Below are 25,941 nucleotides of genomic sequence, written 5' to 3'. Positions count from 1 at the left end.
GAGGTATAATAGTGTAGTGTGTGTTTGTTTGGTGTCACATACATATGAAGATTATGTACCTATATTGTGTGTAACTTGTATTATATATATTCATTTATTCAACACTTGAAGGCTCCCAAGGGACATTTCCCCTCAGGGACACTACAGTATATCTTATCTTAGCGTATGTATATACTGTAGCTCATTTAAACAACTGTAGGACTGCAACAAAGATAATGTTCATGAGTTTATTTGCTTCTCAATTGGTCAATTAATCATTTGGTTTATGAACTATGGTCATCACAACTCCCCAGAGGCCAAAATGACATCATTTGCACAGCTTTAAACCCACAGATATTACATTTAGTATCATGGATGACCAAGAAAACTGAATTTCTGGCATTTTTGTTTCAAATTTACATACAAATTTATTATCAGAATTATTTCCAATTAATTTTCTGTCGATCAACTGTCAATATAATAGAATAATTATTATATAATAGTTGCATCTCTAGAGAAATGCAGATCAATAGTACATGAACAGATAAAAGGTGGTTAACACATCAGTGATACCCTCCAAAAGTTTAGAATAGACCTCTACTAACACTTTTTGACATATTTTCATGTGCTGTTTGTTTCATCTGGACCCAGTAGTTCTGTTTCGTGGTGCACTGTGATGAAAAAAAAAACAGATTTCCATGTGAACAAACAATTAAGCATGATTTCATTTATTATTACGCATGGCTAAAATCAGCATCTCAAACAAGTGGTCTGAGGTACATTTTTTTAAGATCTCCTATTTCTGAGGCAGCAACATCTGTGGATCTGACTACAGGCTGAACGACATCTTGTGTTACAATTAAGGGGATGTTAATAAAATAAAATAAAAAGTGTCACTGTCTCAAAAAATACAAAGTGGCCTTGATACAAAAAGCTGTAAATGCAGTGATGGTTCAATGAATCATGAACTCAGGAATAACTTCATTGTATGCTGAGATTTCTGACTTTCTGTAGTGTTCTTTTCTTATTTTTTAATATTTCTGACTTTGTTATTCATGCCAATTACAGGCCTCAAAAGCTCAGCAGGTCAAGGACAGGCTCAGTGATACATTCAGTGTCTCCTACTGTGAAGGCTGTGAATTCCTTTATGTCCCTTATATTGCAAAAACTCACCTTAAACCCTTACTGTGGTGAAAATAATACGAGATGTGATAGATGTTGATACATGTCTGTCTAAAGCTGTTGAGCTGAATTTTTTTATGTAGTCAAAATATTTTTTATTCCATGAAGGCAAGTTTCCCTCTAATTTCATAGTTTAAACTGGACTTTTTTTGCAATTAAAGCACCACAGCACGGACGCTGCGTAAATCTGAGTTGTGCCGGGACCTTTCTGCTGTCTTATAGCATGAGATGTGTTCTGGTTGACATTTAAACAGGTCACCTTGTAGCCATTTGTTAGTAAACTAGTCCCAGTCTGTGATTCAGACAGGAAATATTCAGTCAGTCAGTCAGAGATTCCTGGCGTGGGAACCAGTCAAGTGTCAGTTCCATAGTTTGGCCACAGGGAGGCATGGTTTCCCGCAGCAGAGTCTCAACTTCAGTCATTGGGGGCTCAGCAGCCGGTTGGTCACAGTGAAAGGCACATTCAGGATGGCTCAGCAGCCAACAGGCACATTATCAGGACTGTGTGTGTGTGTGTATATATATGTGTGTGTGTATATATATGTGTGTGTGTGCGTGTGTGTGTGTGTGTGTTAGATCTTGGGCCTCCATCCCTGTATGAACTGTGTGATCTTGGTGACATGGAGTCGGCTCAGGTGGAAGTCATGTGACAGGATGTCCTCAGTCAGCTGCACCAGGAGGCTGCCGTCGATCCGCTCCCTCTGGAACACAGACACCGCCGCCTCTGATAGGCCAATGAACCGCAGACAGGCCGACACTTCCTCTAATGACAGCGCAGACAGGTCAGCAGGAGGCCGCCAGGTGGGGTCAGTAGGTGGTGCCAACCCTTCAGTCACCCCTGTGGATGTCCCGCCCCCCTCCGCACCTCTGGAGGAATCTGTTACAGGATTGGCAGCGGGCTCAGGTGAGGGGCAAGGCGACTGGCGGTTGAAAGGGTTCAAAGCCCCGAAAGGAGCGAAGCGACTCTGCGGGGGCGGAGGCCTCAGTCGAGGCCCGGAGGTGAAGGAGTCCACCCACGGCTCTGCCCAGGTGGCCTGTGCCGGCTGAGGATTGGCTGCGTTTTCTGCAGGGAGGGCGGAGACCGGCTCGGGACTGGCAGGGTTTGGGGCGGGACAGTCAGCCCAGGAGCATGGGTAACAGTAGAGAGAAGCATCTGGAGAGGGCGAACAGCTGGAACACAGCAGGAGAAAGTGACATAAGAGTCCAGCATCAAGCACAACTCAACTTATCTAAACATAAAAAATGTAAATGATATACACGATATATCGGTTCATATCACAGTTAAAAAGATCAATTCCCTCGAACCATTTATGGATGGAGGGCATCACATGCTGAATAGATTTTACAATCCTTTCAGCTAAAGTTGCTTAAATTGGTTGTAAAGTGAAAGATTGACTAACTAGTTTAACAGCATAATTGAATTTGGAAGGGAGGGGATCATTAAGGACTTCATTTCCATTTTGGATTTAGTGTTAAACTGCTTAGAAAATACAGCAACATCTAAATTCCATCCACCGAAGAAGACACTTATATAACAAGAAGCTCCTGTACATCTACTAAATGAAGATGGCGATGAACTTTGAACCTCCAATCTAGTATACTCGACATCTTTTGACCTGCAAAGCACCAAATCAGTGTTTTCTGCTTTCAGGTTTCGTAATCAGGTTTACATTACATTATGCTTCTTAATGTCTCTACACTGAAACTTCGAAAAAAAAAAACTACTAATATTAAAGCTAACAAATATATTCATGCATCACTTTTCATAATCTGGTCAAAACAAAAGCAAATGCGGTCTATCTATAGGAAAACAGGTGTATGTAGATCATTTATACAGTTAATCAACCTGTTTCATCATTGTATGGGTAGTGCTTTTTCTAGTTATTCTGCATTGAGTTAGTGGCAGCCTTTCAAATATCAGATTAGAAACCACTGGATGCTCCATTTGGGGTTCAAAAACATGAAACCCCTTCTTCAATCGTCCCTCAGTAATGCTGCTACTGCTGCTCATACTGTACCTGTCCTGCAGTCCGGAGGAGTAGAAGGAGAGGTTAGGTCTGGGGGAGGTGGAGGTTTTGGGGAAGCGAGGCGGAACAGGAGGGCTGGGGGCCGGACTGGAGATGGAGCCTCCTTTAGAGCAGCGAGGGGGTACCGGAGGGGCGATCAAGTAGCGACATTCCTCTCTCACCTACACACACAGACACACACACATAAATGACAGCCACAACAGCAAAAAAAAAGTTAACTCCTTAAACTTCTCAAAGGGTTTTATGTGAATATTTGTGTGCGTTTGTGTGTGTGTGTTTGTCTCTATGTACTGGTTGGTAAATGTCACACTTGGTGACCTTTACACCTCAAACAAACTCCCCCCCACACACACACACACACGCACACACACACACACACACAAGCTGACTTGGCAGGCTAAATATCAGGGAGTGAAGAACAGTGTGTGTGACAGGCTATAATCCAGCTGCACTGCAGACATCAACACCCACACAGTCTCTCTGTATACCGCTGCTAGCTGCCATCACTTTGAAAAAAAATGTATTAAACAAAGCAAGACTGATAATTTCACCCTTACAAACACAGACTCCATGTACACCAACATATAAACACTGATGTTCAAGAGGAACTCCTAAATGTCAATGTTTCAGGGACTATGGGAAGCCGTTTTTTTTTTTTCTTCAGCTCAACGCATCATTTTCTGGAAATGTTCTGATAAATCTAAGCATTAGTCATCCTAAAATAACATTAGATATAATAGTCATGGTTTTCCCTTAATAGAAAACAATAGAAAAATAGATTTGGAATGAGGTTTCACAAGAAGTGAATTCAACAAAGGAAACAGTAAAGTGAAACAACTAGTCTCAACAATCTTACAATAAACAAATATTAATACCAATACCACAATATAAAAGTTCTCCATTACAAGTAAAAGTCCTTTTTCAAAATCCTATGTTAATAAAATTACATAAGTATTATGAGCTAGATGTAGTATGCAGTCTTACAGTAAAAGTACATAAGTATTATGAGTGATGTAGTATGCAGTACTACAGTAAAAGTACATAAGTATTACGAGTGATGTAGTATGCAGTATTACAGTAAAAGTACTGCAGTATTAGGAGTGATGTAGTATGCAGTATTACAGTAAAAGTACATAAGTATTATGAGCTTGATGTAGTATGCAGTATTACAGTAAAAGTACATAAGTCTTATGAATGATGTAGTATGCAGTATTACAGTAAAAGTACATAAGTATTATGAGTGATGTAGTATGCAGTATTACAGTAAAAGTACATAAGTATTATGAGTGATGTAGTATGCAGTATTACAGTAAAAGTAGTGTTTTGGTCCCTCTGACTGATATATTATTATATATGACATCATTAGATTATTAATAGTGAAGCATCAGTGTACTACTTTATATACAGTTAGTGAGTTTAGTCCAGTGGTTCCCAACCTAAGGGTCTGGCCTCTCCAAAAGGTCATGAGATAAACTCACGACCGTGAGAGATGATGGGAGATGAAAGAAGAAAAGAAATAAGCTATGATACACACAAATTCACATTTATATTTTTTCAAATATGTCCTCTTTGCTTTTTGTGAAATAGATATTTAGGATTTTCACTTGTTGAGCCTTGAACAGATATTTAAATAAAACCATCTGAAAAGTTTAAAGGGGAAATCACTTTTACAATAAGTGGACTGATGACAGCTCACAAACATCTGAAACATAATGAAGGACCCCAAGACACTCGCTTTTTTGTAAGGGGGCGCAAGCCAAAGAGATTTGGAATAATCATATTGATTAATTATTTGTTTCATAAAATGTCAGAAAATGGTAAAAATGGTTTACCACTGTTTCCCAAACCACTGTTTCCCAAAGCTCAAGTTGAGGTCCTCAAACTTCTAGTTTTTTTCCTCAGACACAGAATATTCAGTTCACTATCACAGAGGATTAAAGAAAACACAAAGAAATTATATTTGAGGAGCTGGAATCACAGAATCTGGAATTTCTTTTCTCAACAAATTATTCAAAACTATTAATCGATTATTAAAACAGTTGGCAATTATTTACATAGCTGGGAATGAATCAATTAACCAACTAATCATTGCAGTTATAGGAACATTACATTGCATTGTATTTTATAAGCTTATATGTAGTGTATGCAAAATCTTAAACTGTAGCTGTCAATTAAATCTAATGGGTGTAAAAAGTGTCATATTTCCCATTGAAGTGCAGTGGAATACGAGTATTAAGTTACATGAAATGGAAATACTCAAGTTAAGTACAAGTACCTTTAAATTTGTACAGTACTTGAATAAATGTACTTAGTTCCTCTGCAATATTACACATTACAGTGGAGCCGTATTAAAGGAATATTCCACTTATTTTCCATATAAACAATGTTATTTTGCTTCTGTTAGCAAGAAATGTACATTAACCTTATCTTGTACATGACAACTTGATAAATCTTAGTAGCTTTATCCTGGAAAAAAAATGCTATTGCACTTCTAGTTCATTTCCAGTCATAAAGGGAATGACTGGCATTACTCTAGCTAATTAAAATGTAGAAGCTATTTTAAAGTACAAATGTCTGACCTCAAAGCCAATGTCCCACCCTCTTCAAAAGAAAACCTTCAGCTTTTTGAGAAAGAAACCCTGATATGAAAACTACAATTTACACTCCCTAAATGAAAAAAAGTATGAGTCAGACAAGCTCTGAGGAACCGAGGCTAGACAGGAGTTTTGTAATAAATCCCTTACAGCTATTGAAAAAGAGTGGTTTGAAGCAGATTAATATGTGTTGTGTATAAATAAGTATTTTTATCTCGACTAATTGGATGAATCATTGTCTGAGCAAATGTCGGGAATTACTGAACATTGCCCGTTACAATAACTTAAGCTTGTGGTAAATCATCAAATGATTTGTTTGGTCTGACCAACCCTCGTAAAGAGCTCTGGTTTCCTGTCACGTATGACAAAGAAAGATTACGATATCAGTATCAATCCAAGTACCCTTAAAGTGATACAGATACCAATTGAGTACTTCATTTTATACCCATCATGTCAATAGCATTACATTTCATAAAATGCCACCACTCCAATGCATTTTAAAAGTCTTCAAATTATTAATATTCATTAATCGAAGAATGCTTGTATTGATTGGCTGTGAGCAAGTCCATACAAATAGTCATATTTTCTAGCTCTGGGTGCAAGAAGGATTGATTGCAGGTATCGTTTGACTGGAGACGTTTCGATACAACGTTTCGATACAACATATCAATGTATTTCTGTCGATACCTTAAATGTATCGAGTACAGATACCCAGCGCTACCTGTTACATGCATGGAATGATTGTCACCTGGACAAATATGTGATGAGATGGCATTAGCAGTTATAGTCACTATACCTACTGCTGTGTTCACGTCATATGGAATGAATGGGAAAGATTTCTGAGTTAACAACTCATGAGTGTTTGTATGATTACTAGGGGTGTGACGGGATCTCGTACCACGAGATCTCGCGAAACGAAACGCGACGATATTTCTCGTCGACGTGAATTCGGTTTTCTATCGATAATTCGCACGTCATGTCTTCTTTTTATAATGTCACGTGTGGATCATTGACCTTGTTACATCTTCTACCTGCTGAGAAGATCTAAGTCAGAAGTAGGAGATGAGGAGAGGAACAGTGGTAAGTTGAGCTCAGGTCTCTACACTGAAAGCCTGAAGTAGGAGGAGCAGGGAATCTAGCGCAGCTATGGAAGCCTAATGATGCAAAAAGTAAAATGAGTCACACTACCAAATTATAACTTGTGTATTTATGTGATACAGGATTTGTGCAATTTACTTTTATTTTTGTGTTTTTTTGTAAGCAATATGTTATAATTTGTGATAATTGGATTCTTTATTTAATTTATATTTATATATTAGAATTATTTCTACTCTTTACAATTTACTTTTTAGTATTTGTGATTGTATCTAACTTTTGTATTTATGGTTGTTATTTCCATAAATACCAAAATGATCCATCTATAAAATATCTATATGGGGAAACCTTTTACAGTGCTGCATACTGCATATGATAATTATATATTTAGAAAGTAGAAAAAAGTGATTCATTATAAGCTGATTAGTTCAAACATTTCAATTCAATTTCCATTTTGTGAATTTTAAATAAAAGAACAGTCATGTATTTCCTCATTGAAGTTTTCTTAAAAATATAGTTAAAATCTCGTCTCGATCTCGTGAACCCAATATCTCATCTCATCTCGTGAGCTGAGTGTATCGTCACACCTCTAATGATTACAGAGTTTAATTACAGTGAACGATGTGAGGCATTCATATTTGTTTTGGTTTCAGGCATGTGGTACTTTTATTATTAAGAGCCAAATTGGACATAATGGAACTTTCAGAAAATTCCAAGTATACCAGGAGGAATTAAAACTTGAATGTTGACGTAAATGCTATATACAATAACTCCAATATGTTGATAACTCCAATATGACGAAGACAGAGAGATCTGCCCGTCATGTTTCATTGACAAATTATTTTTAGGAAGTGCTGATACACAGCTGTCACAAAACCCTGGATTCACATTTTCATAACAACTTATAGTCATAGTAGTGTGATAGCTGATAGCTGTTTACTGTCCTAATCATCAGAAAGTTTGGGTTTTTTTTGTGCCTTGTCTCTGTCTTTTACTTTGAAATCAATAATAATGTGGTTATTCTTAAGCTCAAAGCCTCTAACAGCATCACTCTCCCTTACTATAGGGATAACTGACTCTAATCTGAAAGCATGCAGCACACATGTACCTGCATTGTTGGTGTATGTATTCATCTGCTGTTTATGTTTGGCAGCCTTTCCAGTAAGTCTGTGTGTGTGTGTGTGTGTGTGTGTGTGTGTGTGTGTGTGTGTGTGTGTGTGTGTGTGTGTGTGTGTGTGTGTGTGTGTGTGTGTGTGTGTGTGTGTGTGTGTGTGTGTGTGTGTGTGTGTGTGTGTGTGTGTGTGTGTGTGTGTGTGTGTGTGTGTGTGTGTGTGTGTGTGTGTGGTCAATGAGGTTTAAAGCTGTAATGTATGAATAATTCAAGCCTGGTCTCCTCAGTTTTAACAACCGGATGCTGCCTTGAACAGAATAGAAGGATGAGAGACAGAGAGATGAAAAGAAAGACAGAAACAGGAGAGAAACTCACAGCATCAGATTTTGGAGGTACAGGTGGCGGGGTAGACACTCTTGTCACCACGGTACCAAGAGAACCATCCAGTGAGGAGGACGAATGAAAGGAGATGAGGTTTGGCTCCTTTCCTAAACCCTCTGCGTTCTGATTGGTCCAAAGTTCCTCATATGGGATCTCCTCACTGGTCCTCAATTCAGCCTCAGTCCACTCAGGAGTCATATACTCCCGCTCCTCACCTGGCCCCTCCCCCATTCGGTCTCCGAGAGAGTCCCTGCAGCGCTGTGATAGGTTGTCTGAAACGCCGCCTCCATACCCGCACATGGACAGCCTCTGCAGCGCCGGCGCCAAAGAGTCCTGACCCGACACGCACATGCGAGAGCGCCGCGGGCTCACGCACTCCTCCGTCATACACTCCAGCTCGGGACGGGTTTCCCGAACGGCACGAGAGTAGGCGTCCGGGTCGAACGCGTGCCGTAGCAACAGGCTCTCCAGCGCCGCCGTGTGGACAGAGGCCTCGGCCACGTTGAAGCGGGGCATGCAACGCAGCAGGAGGAAGTGGGAGGGGGAGACTTCCTGTCGGCGGAGCACCATGCAGAGCACCACCGTCTTGCTTACGATGTTGAGCAGCTTGTAGCGGTGGCCCTCTCGCACTGCGTGGCGGTCGTAGGGGTTTCGTGGCGGCCGTGACGGAACAGACACGTTGACGGGGAGGCGGACCCTCTCGATGATGCTACGCACCGTATGCTCTCCTCCCAGCATGCCCTGCTCCAAAGGGGAGCGAGTGCAAAAGCGTCCACGGCAGGCAAAGGGCAAGCTGACGCTCTGATTGGTGCGATGGTTCATACAGACCAGGCAGGGAGTTTTACCTGAGGAGGCAGAGATAGACAGGTGAATTAACAAGAAGTCAAGAGCAACAGAACAACAACGATATGGAGCTGAAGTGGCCATCTTGGTGCAACTGCTGCTTTACTTACTTCGGGGAGTCTTCCCCAAGCGTCTCAACAGCGCGCTTAGTCCCGTCTTTTCCTTAGAGGGCGTGGCGCACAGAAGCTCCGCCTTCCCCATGAGTGACAGCTCATCTCCAGCCTGCAGAGTGAAGCTGTAGGGCTCACTGTCCTCACTGAACTCCCCTGAAACCACCTGCAGCGTACACATGCATGGGTTTCAATTGAAATCGGAAAGGCGTCATGTGTGCATCTATGCAGAAGTGACAGAGGGGGCGAACCTTGACGCTGAAAGTGATCGTTTCCATGACAAAGACGCGATCAGGGAAGACTCCGGCAACTTCCTCCACGCTGGAGAAATACTGGACGGGATCCCTAATGTCGCGGTCTTCATCCAACAGCTTGAACTTTCCTGCAGAGAGGATATAAACAAGACAAAAAAGAACAAGGGAGGAAAGGGAAGGTTGGAAGACAATTAAGTAGAAGGTTTGAAGGAGGTGAATAAGGTGCAAGAAGACAAATTAAGTGAAGGAAGCATGGAGGAAAGAGGGAGGAAAGGAGGAGTAGGATGAGAAGATTAGATGAAGAGGAAGAAGTGAGGGAAAGGAGAAGAGAAAAGTTGTTTTTGTTCTTTACACCCTTTCTTTGACCGCCTACAGTCTTACTTCACACACACATCCGCAGTAGACACTGTTTGGACGAGAAGAATACAAAGACACCTCCGTGACCTATGACCTGGCACCAGCTTTCGGCCAATCAACAGCCGACGGGGTTGGCATGGCAACCAATAAAGGACCCCCATTCTCACGCAGAGCAGAGACACATCACCATGGAGACACTCACACACACACACACAACTCTCTCCCCCTTTCACTCTTTTTCTTTTCCTTTGCTCATCCCCTCTTCCGTCTGTAAATCTTTCACACTCATGCACTCCGGATATAGAAACCAGGCAGTGATGCAGTCCATTAACTGTTGTGTCATAAAGAATCATTTCAATAGCTTTCTAATAGTGCTCAAATTCTTCTTTACTTATTCTTTACTCATTAAGGAGTTACTCAGGTTGCAGATGAGTCATTACGGTAGAATTGAACGACTGTAACCCTCAAAGGATCCTCCTATTTCGCACTGAGTCAAAGTGTTTGTGTGTGTGTGTGTGTGTGTGTGTGTGCGTGTGTGCATGAGGAAAAGAGATGAGAAAGTTTTTTTGTCTGGGAGGCAGAGCAGAATACCAAACTCCACCATCCTCCTCCTCACCAGCGCCCCCCACCCTCCCTCCCTCCTTCCCTCCCTCCTTCCCTCTCTCTAACCCTCCTTTCTCCTCCAACCCCCCACCTTCCAATTCAAACAGAGCCCCCAGGATAAAAAGCTTCCACCCACCGAACAATACCAGCAAGTGCTACTTTTCAACACAACCCACCACCCCCTTCCCGAAAAAAAAAAAGAGAAAAAAAAGTGACAGGCTGAACAGGGGGTTTGAAATGAAACAGGGTTTTACCACTATTGCAAACAAAAATGCAGCTCCATCCTGGAAACCCTTAAGAGTAACAGGATTATTCAGCTAGAAACAAGACCTCAAATGTTACCAACAGAGCAGAGATTTGACACTAAATTTACTAAATGTAGTGTCTAAAGTTACTATTAAAATATTATTTCTAAATAATAGACAAAAAGACTAAATCTCCACTCATGTAACATTTCCTACACACAAAGCTTTGGCCCTACATTACAAGGGTGGCTGTGGCGCCACTTTCCTCCCTGAAACCCATTCATGACAAGGGATCATTCAGCTTTTCTGTCCTCCACACTTCAGTCATCCTTGCCTCTTACTATACAGAGGAGCAGGGGAGAGAGGGAGAGAGAGAGAGAGAGAGAGAGAGTGCAAGAGAGGAGGGAGCATCCTGTTGTCCATCCCCAGGGGGAAACCTATATTGCTCTCCTCCTAAGCTTATTTAGACTTCCTGTATGAAGTCATCACACAGACATTAGCTCATCATCGGCGATGACAGTCTCTGATTCAACAACAGCTCACCTGTCATACTTGAAAGAGGCCCAAAGGTAAAAGTAGTCATACATTTAAACCGGCTTTGCTTGCTGTTATTTTCGTCTCTACCGGAATGCACTTTAGAAATGGTTCACATGGTTTACAGGGACGTCAGATTGATGTAGTGCAACACGGTCCAGCAGCAGAAATACACACAACAATTCAGACTTATCCCATCATTTTTGCCAAATAACAAATCCCAAACTGAAGGTGCTCTTTGGCAAACCTTATAAGGCTTTTACTCAGGACTGCTACACTCCTAAAAAGGTCCCGGCTATGAATCTTACCAATCGACTAGTGACAAATACAATGATCTTTTTATAAAACCCAAAAAGTACTTGTTTTAAAGAAGAAAAAGAAGTGACAGCAAGTGAAAGAAATGTCACATGTAAAAAAAAAAAAAAAAATTTAAAAAAAAAAGTAAAATAGAGAAAACAAACCATTAAATTGACTTTGGTATCTTAAGATTTTACAGCATGCCGGGAATGAAAATGGCTATCGAACGTTATATATGTGTTAAAACAAGTGGGCAAATATCACCCTGATAACTCTGAATGCTGTGACGGGGTTATAAAATGATATTGCCTGAGATTATGTCCTAATCTGTTTTATCTTTACATTTCTTGAGGTGAGGTTGGAGGAGATAAACAATCCTGTTCAAAGACATTATGTAGTCCCTGGACCTTATGGTGATAAAAGGTCTTAAAGGTACGATGTGGATGTTTTGACCACTAGCAGCGCTGTGCATAGTGTATTTGTTATCATTGTCTGACTTTGAGCTGTTTACGTCATATGGCCAACTGCTTATAATACTGGCAGTCATATGCCTCTGATGGTAAAATGTCTAAAATGACAATGATCTCAACATACCCCCCCTCTGACCCAAATGTTCTTTCATTCTTCCGAAAAGGAGCCTGAGTGGCGGCGCTAGTATGAGGTGACATCAGCGCTCCATCAGTAGAGGAAGCAACAGAGAGGAGGCATTAAGATCCAGTTACACAGTGAATAATGTGACTGGTTGGACGGTCAGAACAATGGGATGGCGGGGATAAACTCTGGTGAGGTCATACTGACTAGATTCATTCAGAAGAGGAAGACGACCAGTCAATGGGCAGGAGTCAGAGAAGGTCACATCTACAGTAGCTGGTCGGTTAAGTGAAGGTGGGTTAAATGAGTGTGTGTATGGGTTTATGTACATGTCTATACATTAGAGTCTGAATTTATATACCAATATTCATTATCTTAAAATGTGATCTTTAAATGCTGTTTTTCAACCAATTCACACTTTACACACATTTAGCATTTATTTGATTAGAGTGAAGTTGTTTTTATTACTCCATCAAGTTTTCCCTGTTTGTTTCACCCTTAAGTAGCTTCAGAGGAATATTTTGTTTTCACTGTCTTTTCTAGAATGAAGAGAAAACCGATATCGATCTCATATCTGTACGCTAAATATGTAGCTGGAGCCTGCAGCTAGTGATCTTAGCTTAGCATAAAGACTGGAAACAGGGATATAGCTAGCTAGGATGTGTCTGTTAAAGGGTAACAAAATGTGCAAACTAGCACTTCTAAAGCTCGCTAATTAACACATTTTATCTGACTAAAAACAGCAATTCACCGTTTTACAGGGGTGTTATGTGCCAGACTTTTTGCTAGCCAGGACCAGTTACCAGGCAACCATCCAAGACTCCAGGCAGTAACTGATAAAAGCTGTGAAATAGTCCAACACATAACCCCCATAAAGCAGCTAAAGGTTGTACATTTAACTAAAGAAGCTAACATAAGCTGTATCAATCTTGCTATCTACCTCTCACCAAAAAAGCAAAGAAGTGTATTTCTTTAAGACTGTTCTTATTACACACTTTCTGACAGAACTACATGTATTCAGCTTGTTCCGGCTATTTAAAGCTATAAACAGGCTTACAAGGAGATTTAAGTTACTAAAAGGAAGTTTTAACTGGTTATGAAACTGTCTCATGATGCCTCTATATGACCTACATTAGCAAAGGAGACCATCAGCAAGCAGAATGGCTATTTCTTGATAATTATTCCATTGTAGCATGAGGGAGCACAAAGACGTTACTAGGATAAGGGGAAGACATTTGTCTTCATTTGATGAAGATAAAAGTAAAGTTAGATTTGATGTCAGCTTTTTGACTTGTTTTTAAAAAGGCGAGAGAAAAAGAGAGAGAGCACACAAGCGAAGTGAGAGAACGAGCGAGAGAGTGAATAAAGACAGCAAGTGGCAATGTAATGAGAACAAAGAAGTAAATCTGAAAAATAAAATGTTCTAAAGCACAAATAAAACAAACCACACCTCCAAACAACCCTGTGGGAAGGTGCTGCTTTGACATATTTGCAGCCTTAAATGTTACCTAGCTGAATGACAAAGTTTACTTTGCTTCACCATCATTGTATTACAATTATTAATCTTTCATTGACACAAATACATACAGAATCTAATTGGTAAGCATTTTGCCAATAGCTTTGTCTATAAAAGAAAAATAGTATTAAAAATAAGTAGAATCTTTCTCTGGCTAGCTTAAATGGTGCTTCAAATGCAGTCTTCGTTCTGGGAAAAACACTTCTGCTTTTGTCCACAGGGGTCGCTCAAATCAACACAAAATAAAAAGTTACTTGTAACTTTAACATGAGGAGTCTCTTTTGAGCTTTCAACTGCATACATTTTTCATGATGCAAAGTAATAGATGGCGGTGGGCAGTTTTACACTCAAGCTTGTAAGGAAGAAACACTAATTTTGATGTTTACACTGAAACATGAAAAAATCAAGATGAAATAATTGCTATCTTTAGAGACACTGGGATCTTTACTACACTATAAAATACACTTAAATGGGAATTAACCATTTTTGGCTACACAGTATGTGTTTTCAATGAGTGGCCCACCAGGGGACTGCTGTTTGTTAGAGTTTCATCCCAATGGGGAAACTCCACTGGGATTAAAGGATTCAAAGAATTCAAAGGCTTCATTGTCACATGCAGAAATAAACAAGTTATCAGTGAAATTCTTAGTTCGCTATGGTCTGCCTGGTGCCATCAATCACTAAATTATTTAAAATATATTAGACACTACAGACACACACATATTCATATCCACCCACGTCTCACTTACATCACATACTTAATCACCAAACACCACTTCTATTGTGACTGTATTATACTGCTTTGTACAGTTGTTGCTTGCAGTTTTGTGTTCCTGTTGTGAAGTTTTGCTGAACAATTTAACAAAAAAAAGAAAACCACTTAAACGTCATTGCAGGTTTTTGAAGGAAATATCAACACATCGGATAACATTACTTAGCACAACCAGTATAATAGTTTGATGCTAGTGTAGCTATTATATGTGCTTGTTAGCAGTCTTGTTTGCCAATCCCTGAAGAGACAGGAATTCCACACTAAAAATAAATGACTGGAACAATTTGACCTCAAGAAAAAAAATTCCCCAGAGAGAAAATTGACATTTATAGGGAAATTGGTATTTTTAGGTGGAGGACGTAAAATTAGGGAATATTTGTCCACACTACTGTAGAAAGCAGTTTCTGTGTGCGCGTGCGTGTGTGTGTGTTTGTGTGTGTGTGCGTGCGTGTGCACGTGCATACTCACCCTGGTACTGCAGAGGGATGTCTATTTTGGGTCCAATGACGTAGTGTCCTTCCTCTAAGCTGTGAGCCGTCACTGTGGTCCACTGACGACAGGAGTGTAACAGCACCACATCCTCCTCTGACAGACCCTCCACGCATTCACCTGGAGCACACACACACAGACACACACACACACACACAAATGGATTAGCAACAAATAGTCTACCTGCCTTCATGCTGATGAAACAACAGGTTTTTACTTCTATGGTCACACAAAGTAGCTTAGCAATAGAAAACACTTAAACACCCCACCAAACACACACACAAGCATTCAGGATTCAGTGTCCATAATTACCACCATCAGTGACGGTTCACCAACCCTAACCTATTCATCAGGACCCCGCTATGTAGCTGGCAACCCACTATTACACAGCCCCCATACACACACAAACACACACAGCTTTCAGTAGAGCCATCAGCACAACAGCATTGATTTCTGCCGATAGCACAGTGGTACAATTCAATCACACACACACACACACACACACACAGCCCCCTCTCACACTCACAGACTCACACACCGATCACATGGATGGTCGTCTTTTTGGCCGGGTTGCTGATGGATCGCCGTTTCTCTCAAACCTTTTAGTCTGACAATCACGTTGAAGGATGGCTGAATGCAGGACACACAGGACAGATGATGAGGGAGTATAATCAGAAATATAAAAGGCCTTTATTCAAAATATATGGACCGTGCTTCCTTTTTGAAAGTTTGGACAGTTAGGATTCACACCGTACTTGTGTTGCTGTGTCTTAGATAAGTCTGGTCGGCAGTGGGTGTTAAAGTTTTAGCTGTATGTTAAAGTTTCAGTTCACCTGAATCACAAAACACATTTTCCCACTTATTCATAGTGTTTAAAGTTTCTATCTTAGTTGTGTTATCTGCTGCCAACACTTCTACTATTACTCTTATTGACTGTTGTCAGAAGAAAAGAAAAACATGCAATTTCTCACAATATATAAATAATTCTCTGTAAATAATGTCATGATTAGTGCTACTTGGGATAATTTCCTACTATTTCCGGAGTTATCTCATAAGACAGGTCAAAAGGTTCAGATATAAAAAAGTAAGGCTGCATTAGTACCCCCAGGGGCCCCTGGGCACTGAAGCGCATGTCCCCTAGACAACCTTTGTTTTATTCTGATTGGATAACACTGCTGTCAGGTGGAAACCATGTAACTCCACATTTTGTTTTGGACATGCTAGGTTTCCGACAGCGACCATAATTATCAACATCAATTGAACGGGTCAAGCCTTGTGTTGTATTTCTGTAGAGTCCAACAAAAAAATCCAATCATTGAAGGCCCCTTCCTGCTCAAGCACCCCTTGGCACTTGCCCAAATTGCCCACATGGTAGATCTGGCCATGTCAAATGAAAGGAAATCAAAAACTCAACACTTGTCCTGTGCAAACACTCTACACACTATTTTCTACAACCTAAGAACGGTCTGCTTGATCAAAAGCTTAGATAGAAACTTAGGTGTTTGCGATGGAGAACTGTGTAGATGCATTAGTTTGTCTTCACTGTAGCTTTATGTCCAATGAATAGTAGAAAGAAATAGTGAAAAGCACAAAAAAAATCATCCCCCTGTAAAGTGCATGCAGTAAGTAGATCTAAATTGGCTGAGTTGGTCTTAAAACAACAAAAAACCCTCTTGGGGTAATTGTTTTATGTGATTTCTACCTGCTCTACACTATGGCCACACTGACAAAGTTTCTAGTGGTTATTGTGAAAAGAAAGGGCCCCCATCACAAAAAAAAATGACAGCCCCACCCCCCACTCAGCCTACACACATACTGTACAGCTGAACCAACATTCTCCCATAAAGATTAAGCTGTTGTTGTTTGTCGTTTATATGAAATGAAGAAAAACTGTAAGTGCTCATATCACGGCCTGTTGTAAATAACTAACCACCATCTGTGTTGGCAGGCTGTGCAAACAAGCAGGCATCTGTAGGGTAACTCCAGTGCAGTTAATAAACACCTACGTGTGCGCTCTCTTCTATAACGCACACGCGCGCCGCATTAAGTAATGTGCGTAATTTTTGAGGCGCATCATGATGGCACGGGTCGGGTGCGCGCTTTTGTCCATCATGCAAACTTGGGAGATTTTTTTTTCTCTCTCCTCGTCGTCGCTGCTCGTTTTTAGTATTCAGCACATTCACCGACAGATTACAGCATTTACATATGAATAGAATTGAGCAGCACTTCAGCAGCACAACAGACACTTTGTGGCTTTCCGGGCAGATCTGGACTGGAACAACTTTGGCCATGACACCCATCGCCCGTTCCCAAAGTGAAGACCCCAGACCTGGAGGAGAGGAGACTCACTTTGGCGGCAAAACATAAAACGAATGAATGGAAAAATGAGCAAGAATGTTGGGCTACATGTTCACTCTCTTATGCAAGACAGTCGATTGGCGTTAACTAGGAAAAGTCGATGTCCGAGTGTAAACCGGTGCGTCAAGGTAGCCACAATTGACCCAAATACTAACGGAAGTACTGCTTTCAGAGTAAAACGAGCATCTCTTGTATCAATCAACTGTCAATTTAAAAAATGCTACAGTAATGTACAACCTGATACTTATAGTGATGGGACTTCTCTAATGTTTTGTCAAATTAGATCAATAGTGACTAATGCATCACACCTGAGGAATAAAAGCATGATTTTCTTATGATGGGAACTACCACAACTCATTTATATGTTAAAATGAGCTGGTGAATAATATCAAAAGGTGCAACAGGTATGGTTATGAATATGTGATGGCATACAGTACTTAACACAATTACACTCATTTGATATCCTGTAAAAGTATTTCTGATTTCTGCAGTATTTGCAGTGTGATGCCATTTTAATTCAAAGCAAATCTAAGATATATCCTCATAAAATGCATCAGCCAGAATTTAAAAGTAGGGCTAAGAGCAAACACATCCCAGACTGAGAAATTGATATGTAGATCCATAGATTCACATGGAGCAAAGAAGGGATTAATTAACACTTCAAAGTGAAATACAGTTTCATAAACACCAGAAAGACATGCTCATCTCTTCAGCATAGTGATGTTTTATATCGAAGGACAGATATATAAAATATTTTATATAAAACATCACGGACTGGCCACAACGGTACATAAAACTGTATTATATAAGCAGTGCTTACATTAAAGGACCGGTTCACAATCTTTTAAAGTCAGGTACCCAAATTAATATTGAAACCTGTTTTTCTTGCTGTAATAATTTCTTCTGTTCAAACTGACCATTAGAAGATTCCTTCATAATGCAATCACAATGTAAGTGATAGAGGACCAAATCCACAGTCGTCCTGTGCCGAAAAGTATTGAAAAATGTATTTGAGACTAAGAATAAGCTTCAGAATGAGAAGTAGATATCTTTCAACATTACAGTCTTTTTAGTGCCAAAGTCCCTTTTTTTCTTCATTTTTTTTTTTTTTTACTATAGTTCCACCACAACCTGACAGGGAAACACTGTCCAAGAAACACAGACGGGAAGATAGAATTTGATGCTAAAAAGACTGTAAATGTGTCAGATATCCACTTGATATGACTAACTCAGACTGCTGAGGCTTCACATCTACTTTTAAATGACTGTGTAGATACTGTGGATTTTTGGCCTCCATCATTTACATTGAAAGTACATTTGAAGGAGCTCTTTTAATAGTTAGTATGAACAGGAGGAATGATTACAGTGAGGAAAACCTGGACACCTGATGACAGATTTGAAAAATGGTGAACTTATCCTTCCAAGATTTGTGAGAGTTCTATTTTAACAGCACAAGTAACCATTAACATGTGAAGATGGATAACAACAGCTCAGCACTAATTTATCTTTTTACACTTAGTAGCATTAACTACATTTTGTCTTTAAACTATTTAGTTCTCCCCATCAGATTGTGTCATTGTACATTATAGGGTGGGTTCTGTTTTACTTAGAGAAACTGTTTTCCTAAGTTTAGGAGAGGTTACCCTCTGAGCCAATAAAAATTAAACATTTCCACCTTGAATAGTTTTTTTTCCTTATTAACAAAACTCAACAAGAGTTAGTATTTGTTTTTGAAGGTGTCGACCGGAAGCTTGATTGATTTCTGGCAGTCTGACAGTTAAAATACTCCACTGACTCCTCAGTAAATTGCTCCACTTGTTCAACATTCCTGTGTCTTTATTCTCACATGAACCCTCAGAAACACACTGTCATCCATAGGTTTATTTATTTATTTATACTTTTTTTCAGGTGACCTGATTAATCATCATTTCTCATCAATATCATCCCTGTTATTTTGACTCTGGAGGTGCTCTGAGGCAATGAAGGCGCGTCAGAGTTAGATAACAGTGGTCAAAAGGAGCAAAAAGCCCACAATCGGTTGTTTTTTTTCTCCTCCGGTGGTGAGTCACTTACCGCGGGCCAGGCGGACCAGCGTGGGCAGACGGAACTTGCTGACCACCGCGTCCAACGGCAGCGCCAACGGGCTCCAAGTGATCTCCGACAGGCTCGCCGACAACTTCTCCATCCTCCCGGGTCATCACTGTACCGGAGATAATGCTGCTGATAATGATGATGATGATGATGATGATGTAGGTGATGATAACGATGAAGAGGAGGGTGATGGTGGTGGTATAATGGCAAAGAGTTTCGCCATGTTTGAATGTGGGAATGAAGAGGGAGCGCAGTCACAGTCGGTGCGCACGAGCGGTGGGAGGGAGCGCTCTCTCTCTCTCTCTCTCTCTCTCTCTCTCTCTCTCTCTCTCTCTCTCTCTCTCTCTCTCTCTTTCTCTCTCTCTCTGTTGGAAAGTTACTATAGCCTAAATTTACGCAAGTACTGAGTAACTGTGACTTAAGTACAACTTTAATGTACTTGAGTACTTTATACTTCCACTCCACTACATTTCAGAGGGAAATATTGTTGCTACTTTCTACTCCACTCCATTTATTTGACAGCTTTATTTACTTTTCAGATTCAGAGTTTCGACACAATGGATAATATAACAAGCTTTTAAAATACAACACATTGTTAAAGATGCAACCAGTGGTTTGCAACCTTTTTGTCTTTTGACATCTTACTAAAAGCAGTGTGTAGTCGGGATCACATTTCAGATGTCTATGAGTTGTTAACAACTCCACCAAATAGTGATTTTTTTCTCCCCCCCTTTAAAATGTTCAAATGATCCAATATTTCAGCAAAAGATTAGAGAAAAAGTCCAAAAACTGAAAACAGATTTGTGAATCAGTATGTCAGGAAAGCATTCCAAGATGCTGGAAGCAGATATCTGACCCGAGATACTTGTGATAAACCACTCTCTGAAGGCCTCAGGGAGGAAGCAATTAAACTGTTTGAGAAGTATGTAGGCCTTTGTCAAATCACCTTTCACAAAATACTGGATAGTAAATCCTTGGGGAATAACATTCCCTGATTGAAGTGATAGGAGCTACGGTGCTGTGATGTACCTCAGGTGGGAGACAGAGACCGGAATCCAGGTCAGACTTGTTGAATCCAAGGCAAAGGTGACACCACCAGATCAGAAAGGAGAACCGGTCAAAGCAGAGATCTGTGGTGCATTCTTTGCAGTTCGGCTGAGAAAATACATTGAGAAACAACCAAATGAAGAGAGAAAGATGGTTTCACCTACTGGACAATCAAACTGTACTGGGTCCCATTCAGAGAGACAGACAGATATTTTGGCAGAAGAAACCAAATCATTTGACAGTATCAGTTTTTTTCTTCATTCCTCTCCCATTAATCACCTCACGACGGCAGGCTCCAAAACAATTTCGAGGGAAGCTCAGTGAATGAAGATGAAAAAAATATTACTATAGTTTTCAAAAGGAGATAATGTAAGATAGTCTAAATGTGTGTGGTTTGGTTAAAAAATAGTTCAGAGATACACTAGTCGAGGTAATTTAACTGTTTCCCCACTTTCAATATAACAAATGCCTTAGTACAGACTTTATTTATGTGTTTGTTGTAATCCAAAGTTATGTCAAACAGTATTATTAGGCTGTCTTTGCTCAATTGGTTGAGTATCTATTTCATCAAATAACATAATCATGATCATGAAATCCTGGAAGTTAAAGCCCAAGTTCAGTAAATGTATTCAAAAGCTGATGTGAAGCTTATATTCAGCTTTAGCAGCCTCATATCAAGTGGATATCTGACACATTTACAGTCGTTTTAGTATCAAATTCCCTCTTTGTGTTTCCTTGTTGAGTTGTAGTGGGAGTATAGTAACAAAAAGAGGGATTTTGGCACTAAAAAGACTAACATTGAAATATATCTACTTGATTGGACTCATTTGAATGACTGAAGCTTCTTATTAGCTTCCAATAAACATTTAAACTTTTGCACAGAAGGAGGACTGTGGATTTTGTCCCCCATCATTTATAAGTACATTATAAAGGGATCTTCTAGTGGTCAGTATGTAGTCACTTATTCTGGGGTGGATTTTATATTTTCAAGTCTGCTCTTTTGTTTCTAACTAAACATATATAATACATTCAAACAGGAAAACTTGACATTGATTTCATCCCCATTATGCAGTACTGACGTGTAAAAGACTGTTTCATCATGAGCACATGTAAACCGTAGTGATGCTGCTGAAGTGAAAGCTGTTTATCTACCACCTCATCCAGCACTAAAACTCTGCCCCAGGCAGAAATCTGGTCAACTCACTCTCAGTTCAATGAACCAAACTGTAAACAGATACTGATTCATTTGATATTGATTTTTTTCCAACACACCAGTTGTGACGCTACAGTGCTTTGTGCCATAATCTAGAGTGAGCAATTCAAAAAGGATGCCACAACTGATGCTAAACTACCATGGTTAATTAAAGTTACCATGTTGAATTTCTGACCTCTGACAGCGCAATTCATTTATGAGTGGGTCCCTGTTCAGTTTGTCTTGTGCTCGCACACAAGAGCGAACATACAAGTGGGTGTGACAATTCAGTTGCACACTCTTCCAATGATCTACAGGTGGGTGTAATGGCTAAGAAATGCAGTAATAGGCCAGAAAAGGCAGCATTGCAGTCCTAAATATTGTTGAGGTTAGATGACAACTAAACCACTGACTGTTTGATTTGCAGATTCAGCTGTGTTATGCTCATAGCGGCTGATGTAGCCTCGAACCACAAGGCTCAAGCAGAGATGAAAAGCAGTGTTCGGTAAGTTGACTTATTGCTACAGTAACTCCACACTCCCAGAATTTATCTATTTTCAATTTGTAGTTGTCAGCTCCATGTGAGGCTGCCCCAAGTTACATCACATGAGGCAATTTATCAGACTATGCACAGCTCTTTTTTCTCCCCAAAAGCTGCAAACAGGCTTAGAAATGTAAAATCGCTGCAGCTCCCCTTTAATAAAATCATCTTTGTATGTGTTTTAAAAGGAAAGAAATGCATTCAAAACGTTTGACCTCAGAGATACTCACAATGCGATTTGGAGGGTAACACCCAAAGTAAACATAACTTCTGTTTATTTACAAGAAAACTCCAGGGAACCTTTATGTCTGGCCTCTCAGTCATCACCCACACCAACACCCACTCAGTACCAAATATGGCAGCGCTGCGGTTTATTCTCTTTTCAATCAGTTAAAATATAAACTCAAACTGTGATTCATTGGCTATAAATAGTTCACTCATTGTCAGTTTTTACTCCAACAGCTGGCACACTGAAAAACTAAATGATACTGTTACCTAAATGACTATATAAACGGGATTAAACCATTCAGTGTTTTTTAAAAAAAGACTGAATATCTAGTTATTATTTACTCCTTACCATAAAAAAATTGTACTATTGAACAAGACAAAGCCAACAATGAAAGGACAAAAACAAAAGGTTTTGGTTAACGACTTTAATTGTTCCATATTAACAAAAATTCAAATATGAAGCTGGACTCGTAGACAAGCTCTGGGACATTATTTAACAGCAGGTGGAAGGGGTGGTCAGCATGTAGGAAACCTTAATGGGCTGGCTCTGCAAAAGAAGAGAAGTAGTAAGTGACATGTTTAATGACAAATTGATGTAATGCACAGTGCCCAATCAGGCATGAACACCAAAAAACACCAAAACATTATCCAATCTGGATAAAAGACGAAGCTGTTGTTAATGATAAAACAGAAATAAAACATTAAAGTGATCCTCTAAATTAAAAGTTAACCCCGTAACTCAAAACTAAAGATAAACCCTCAGTCCCTTTTTTGCCTTAGAAAACTCAAACTGACTCCACATAAATGACAGGATTAACTGTTAGTGACATCTAGAGGAAAACACATGGAACTACACAACATATGACAGCTCATATTTGCTGCTGCTGCAACTCCTTTACACAAAACACATCTGTGACTAAAGAGTCACTTAACAGATGAAGATAATGACTGATGGCTAACCTAACCATTCTAACATCTGTGTCGAAAATTCATACACTTCTATATTGGCACCAATCAACGAGACTGTAGACTGTGCACAAAATATCTCAAAGTAATCAAGCTTGATGATGCTATAAAAGCAATTTTTTTCCGTCTCCTCAACACATCAAAATCTAGAGTTTAATCCAACTACAAGCATATTGTAGATGTTTATAAATGGTTATTATTTAAGTTCAGAGAATGATCTTAACCTGACACAACTATCAAAAAAGATTTCTCTGGTCAAGACAGGATAAGATCCACATACCTACACAATCAAAGACTCATTTTGTCTATAATCCAGGTAGTACATGTGCAATATGGATAATATTCTCCACCATGGGCTGGCTAATCTTATATTATCTCTATAGTAATATCTACAGTATATACAATCACATAGTAAGTACATTATCTCAAAAATAGATAACTTAAAATAACCATTAAGGAATGTCTATTTTGCTAATTAAATGCCTGATAAACTACCTATAATACACTCAGGAATCAGGGTCATTAAATGGTGTGGTAAAATCTCTCATGTTTGACAAATTTATATAATCTCACAGTATATATAATCACGATGACGAACGCTAATTATATAAGATTGTTAAAATAGAAAAAATGTTATGTAATGATACTTACTGTCCTTCACAGCCTTATTGCCTGGAATGGAAAAAAAAGATGATATATTAATAATAATGATAATTAGTATCACTTCATTCATAGTGAAACTTAAACTTTTACAGTATTAATACCACAGAATACACAACTTAAAGAAAATGATAAGGCACATTATCTCATACTACGGATACACTGTGCAATAATATATATGTAAGTGACTCCAGCTGGAGCCGTTTACAGCTTCACTGTTTAATGATGCAGGATCATAGCATTTATTCAGCACTACATAAGCTATTTTTAATTCAAACCTGCATCAAACTTTAGTGTTCTTATATTACAATATATTGTACAGACACTGAGGACAGATTTTTTTTTATTCATTGGTGATGTTTACAGATTTATCCAACTCACTTTCACTAAGTACAAAGAGTGACTGCTTTCACCTTCACCTTGTATAAGACCAACTACATTGCTCAACATTCAATTTACACACATACAGATTGTACATATTGTACAGATCAGTAAGACGTGAACTCACCTCCATAGGAAACCTTGTAGTACAGAAATGTCATGATGCCAAGACCCACCCAGATCTCTTGGTATGTCTTAGTGTAGTATGGGCCCAACTTGGACCACCAACTTGCAAATGCACGTCCAGCCATCTGAGGGAGGAAGCAACAACACGGTCAAAGGAGAGCTCATGTACAGTCAGTCAGTACAATGACATAACCTCAAGATTATATAAGCAATGACTGGAACAGAAAATGACATTGCCCAAAGTGCAACACAATACCACACCAAACTTCATTCACAATTATGTCAATTTACTAATGTATTGCTCCTTGCAGAATTATCTCAAGTTCAAGTGACAGCTCATACTTTTAGTGCTATGCATTTAATACGTAAGGCTGCACTAATTTTGTCTTGAGCTAAACTTTAGAGATACGTTCCTTCAATCAGACAATTATTGAACATTAACAGTTAACTTGGTTGCTGCATTCAGAATGACCCTCAGCTGTGTCGGGCCTGGCTAATGACTTTGTCCAGAAACACTAACAACAAAAAACGGTAATATTGTGCCACTTTTCTTATCTGCACTTAAACTTTTAGTTGCATAACAGACACTTTTTAATTGCCGTCTCTATTAAAATTAGTGGACTTATCTGACCCGAAAATAACTACTAACGCTAACGGCTAATGCTACTGCTAACATTACCAGCTAGAGTCTACCTCTAAATAAGCGTTAGCGTGTATATAAGTCGGTTACACAAAGTAAGAAAACATCCAAATGTACAGCAGACATATATATGATATCCACATTGTGGTAATTTAACTTGTCTAGTTAGCTTTCAATCAATGAGCTGTTCTGTAGCATGCTAGCAACCTGCTCTGCTTTACAAGTACAGAGAATGCTAACGTTAGGCTAGCCGTAGCAAGAGGCAAGCACGCGCTCGAAACCACAATGAGAATGAGGTTAACATTAACATTAACTCACTGTTAAGGAGAAATAACAAGGTTTGTGTTATGATTGCAAAGACATTGCTAAATGAGTGCAAATACTTGTCTTACCTTTCAGTTTGTAACGTAGCAGGAGGAAGGTCAAGCCGGCCGGAGCTGCTAAACGTCAAAGTCGAGCGAGAGAAGCTTCTTCTGCTATTCACTGTGTAGTTTTACTGTAATGTTGCTGTTTGTAGCGCCACTGAGTGGAGATACACAGGTGACAGTCTGAATACTGACCTATCTAACTGCTGGCTCCTCCTCGAGGATTTAACTAGAATTACAGTATAGTCGACTAATATTTTCTCACCCATATACACAAACATACTTATATTCAGTGGTGGAACAAGTATTTAGAACCTTTGATTAAATAAAATTAGGCTACTGCACACTGCTTTTTGTAAAATGTCT

The 25,941-nt window shown here is 39.5% G+C and overlaps 2 protein-coding genes across 2 annotated transcripts; both read right to left on the bottom strand.

Annotated features, from left to right (window-relative positions):
- Positions 1 to 691: 691 nt before the first annotated feature.
- gareml (GRB2 associated, regulator of MAPK1-like) lies at positions 692 to 19,645 on the bottom strand. The gene is made up of 7 exons (XM_062437244.1): positions 19,412 to 19,645; positions 14,960 to 15,100; positions 9,574 to 9,704; positions 9,323 to 9,488; positions 8,364 to 9,214; positions 3,180 to 3,349; positions 692 to 2,331 (listed from the first exon to the last, which is right to left on the bottom strand). Exons 1-7 carry the CDS (start codon positions 19,521 to 19,523, stop codon positions 1,734 to 1,736), a joined length of 2,169 nt encoding a protein of 722 aa, XP_062293228.1. The 5' UTR covers positions 19,524 to 19,645; the 3' UTR covers positions 692 to 1,733.
- A 3,202-nt stretch (positions 19,646 to 22,847) lies between these two features.
- atp5mj (ATP synthase membrane subunit j) lies at positions 22,848 to 25,712 on the bottom strand. Its single transcript, XM_062437367.1, has 4 exons — positions 25,603 to 25,712; positions 24,572 to 24,695; positions 24,055 to 24,075; positions 22,848 to 22,984 (listed from the first exon to the last, which is right to left on the bottom strand). The coding sequence occupies exons 2-4, from the start codon at positions 24,693 to 24,695 to the stop codon at positions 22,971 to 22,973; spliced, it is 159 nt and encodes a 52-aa protein (XP_062293351.1). The 5' UTR covers positions 25,603 to 25,712; the 3' UTR covers positions 22,848 to 22,970.
- Positions 25,713 to 25,941: the final 229 nt, after the last annotated feature.

This window comes from Scomber scombrus, chromosome 17, assembly GCF_963691925.1.
Source record: "Scomber scombrus chromosome 17, fScoSco1.1, whole genome shotgun sequence".
Taxonomy (NCBI): Eukaryota; Metazoa; Chordata; class Actinopteri; order Scombriformes; family Scombridae; genus Scomber; species Scomber scombrus.
Note: the sequence above shows the minus strand (reverse complement) of the source record. Positions and strands in the feature narration are given on the sequence as shown.

Bases quoted from the DNA above. Each gene is read 5' to 3' on its own strand.
- atp5mj (XM_062437367.1), bottom strand. From the start codon at position 24,695: ATGGCTGGACGTGCATTTGCAAGTTGGTGGTCCAAGTTGGGCCCATAC. The intron at 24,076-24,571 runs GTGAGTTCACGT...TTTCCATTCCAG, and splicing joins CTACAAGGTTTCCTATGGAG to GCAATAAGGCTGTGAAGGAC.
- gareml (XM_062437244.1), bottom strand. From the start codon at position 19,523: ATGGAGAAGTTGTCGGCGAGCCTGTCGGAGATCACTTGGAGCCCGTTG. The intron at 15,101-19,411 runs GTAAGTGACTCA...TGTGTGCTCCAG, and splicing joins GCTGGTCCGCCTGGCCCGCG to GTGAATGCGTGGAGGGTCTG. The intron at 9,215-9,322 runs GTAAGTAAAGCA...CTGCCTCCTCAG, and splicing joins CTTGGGGAAGACTCCCCGAA to GTAAAACTCCCTGCCTGGTC.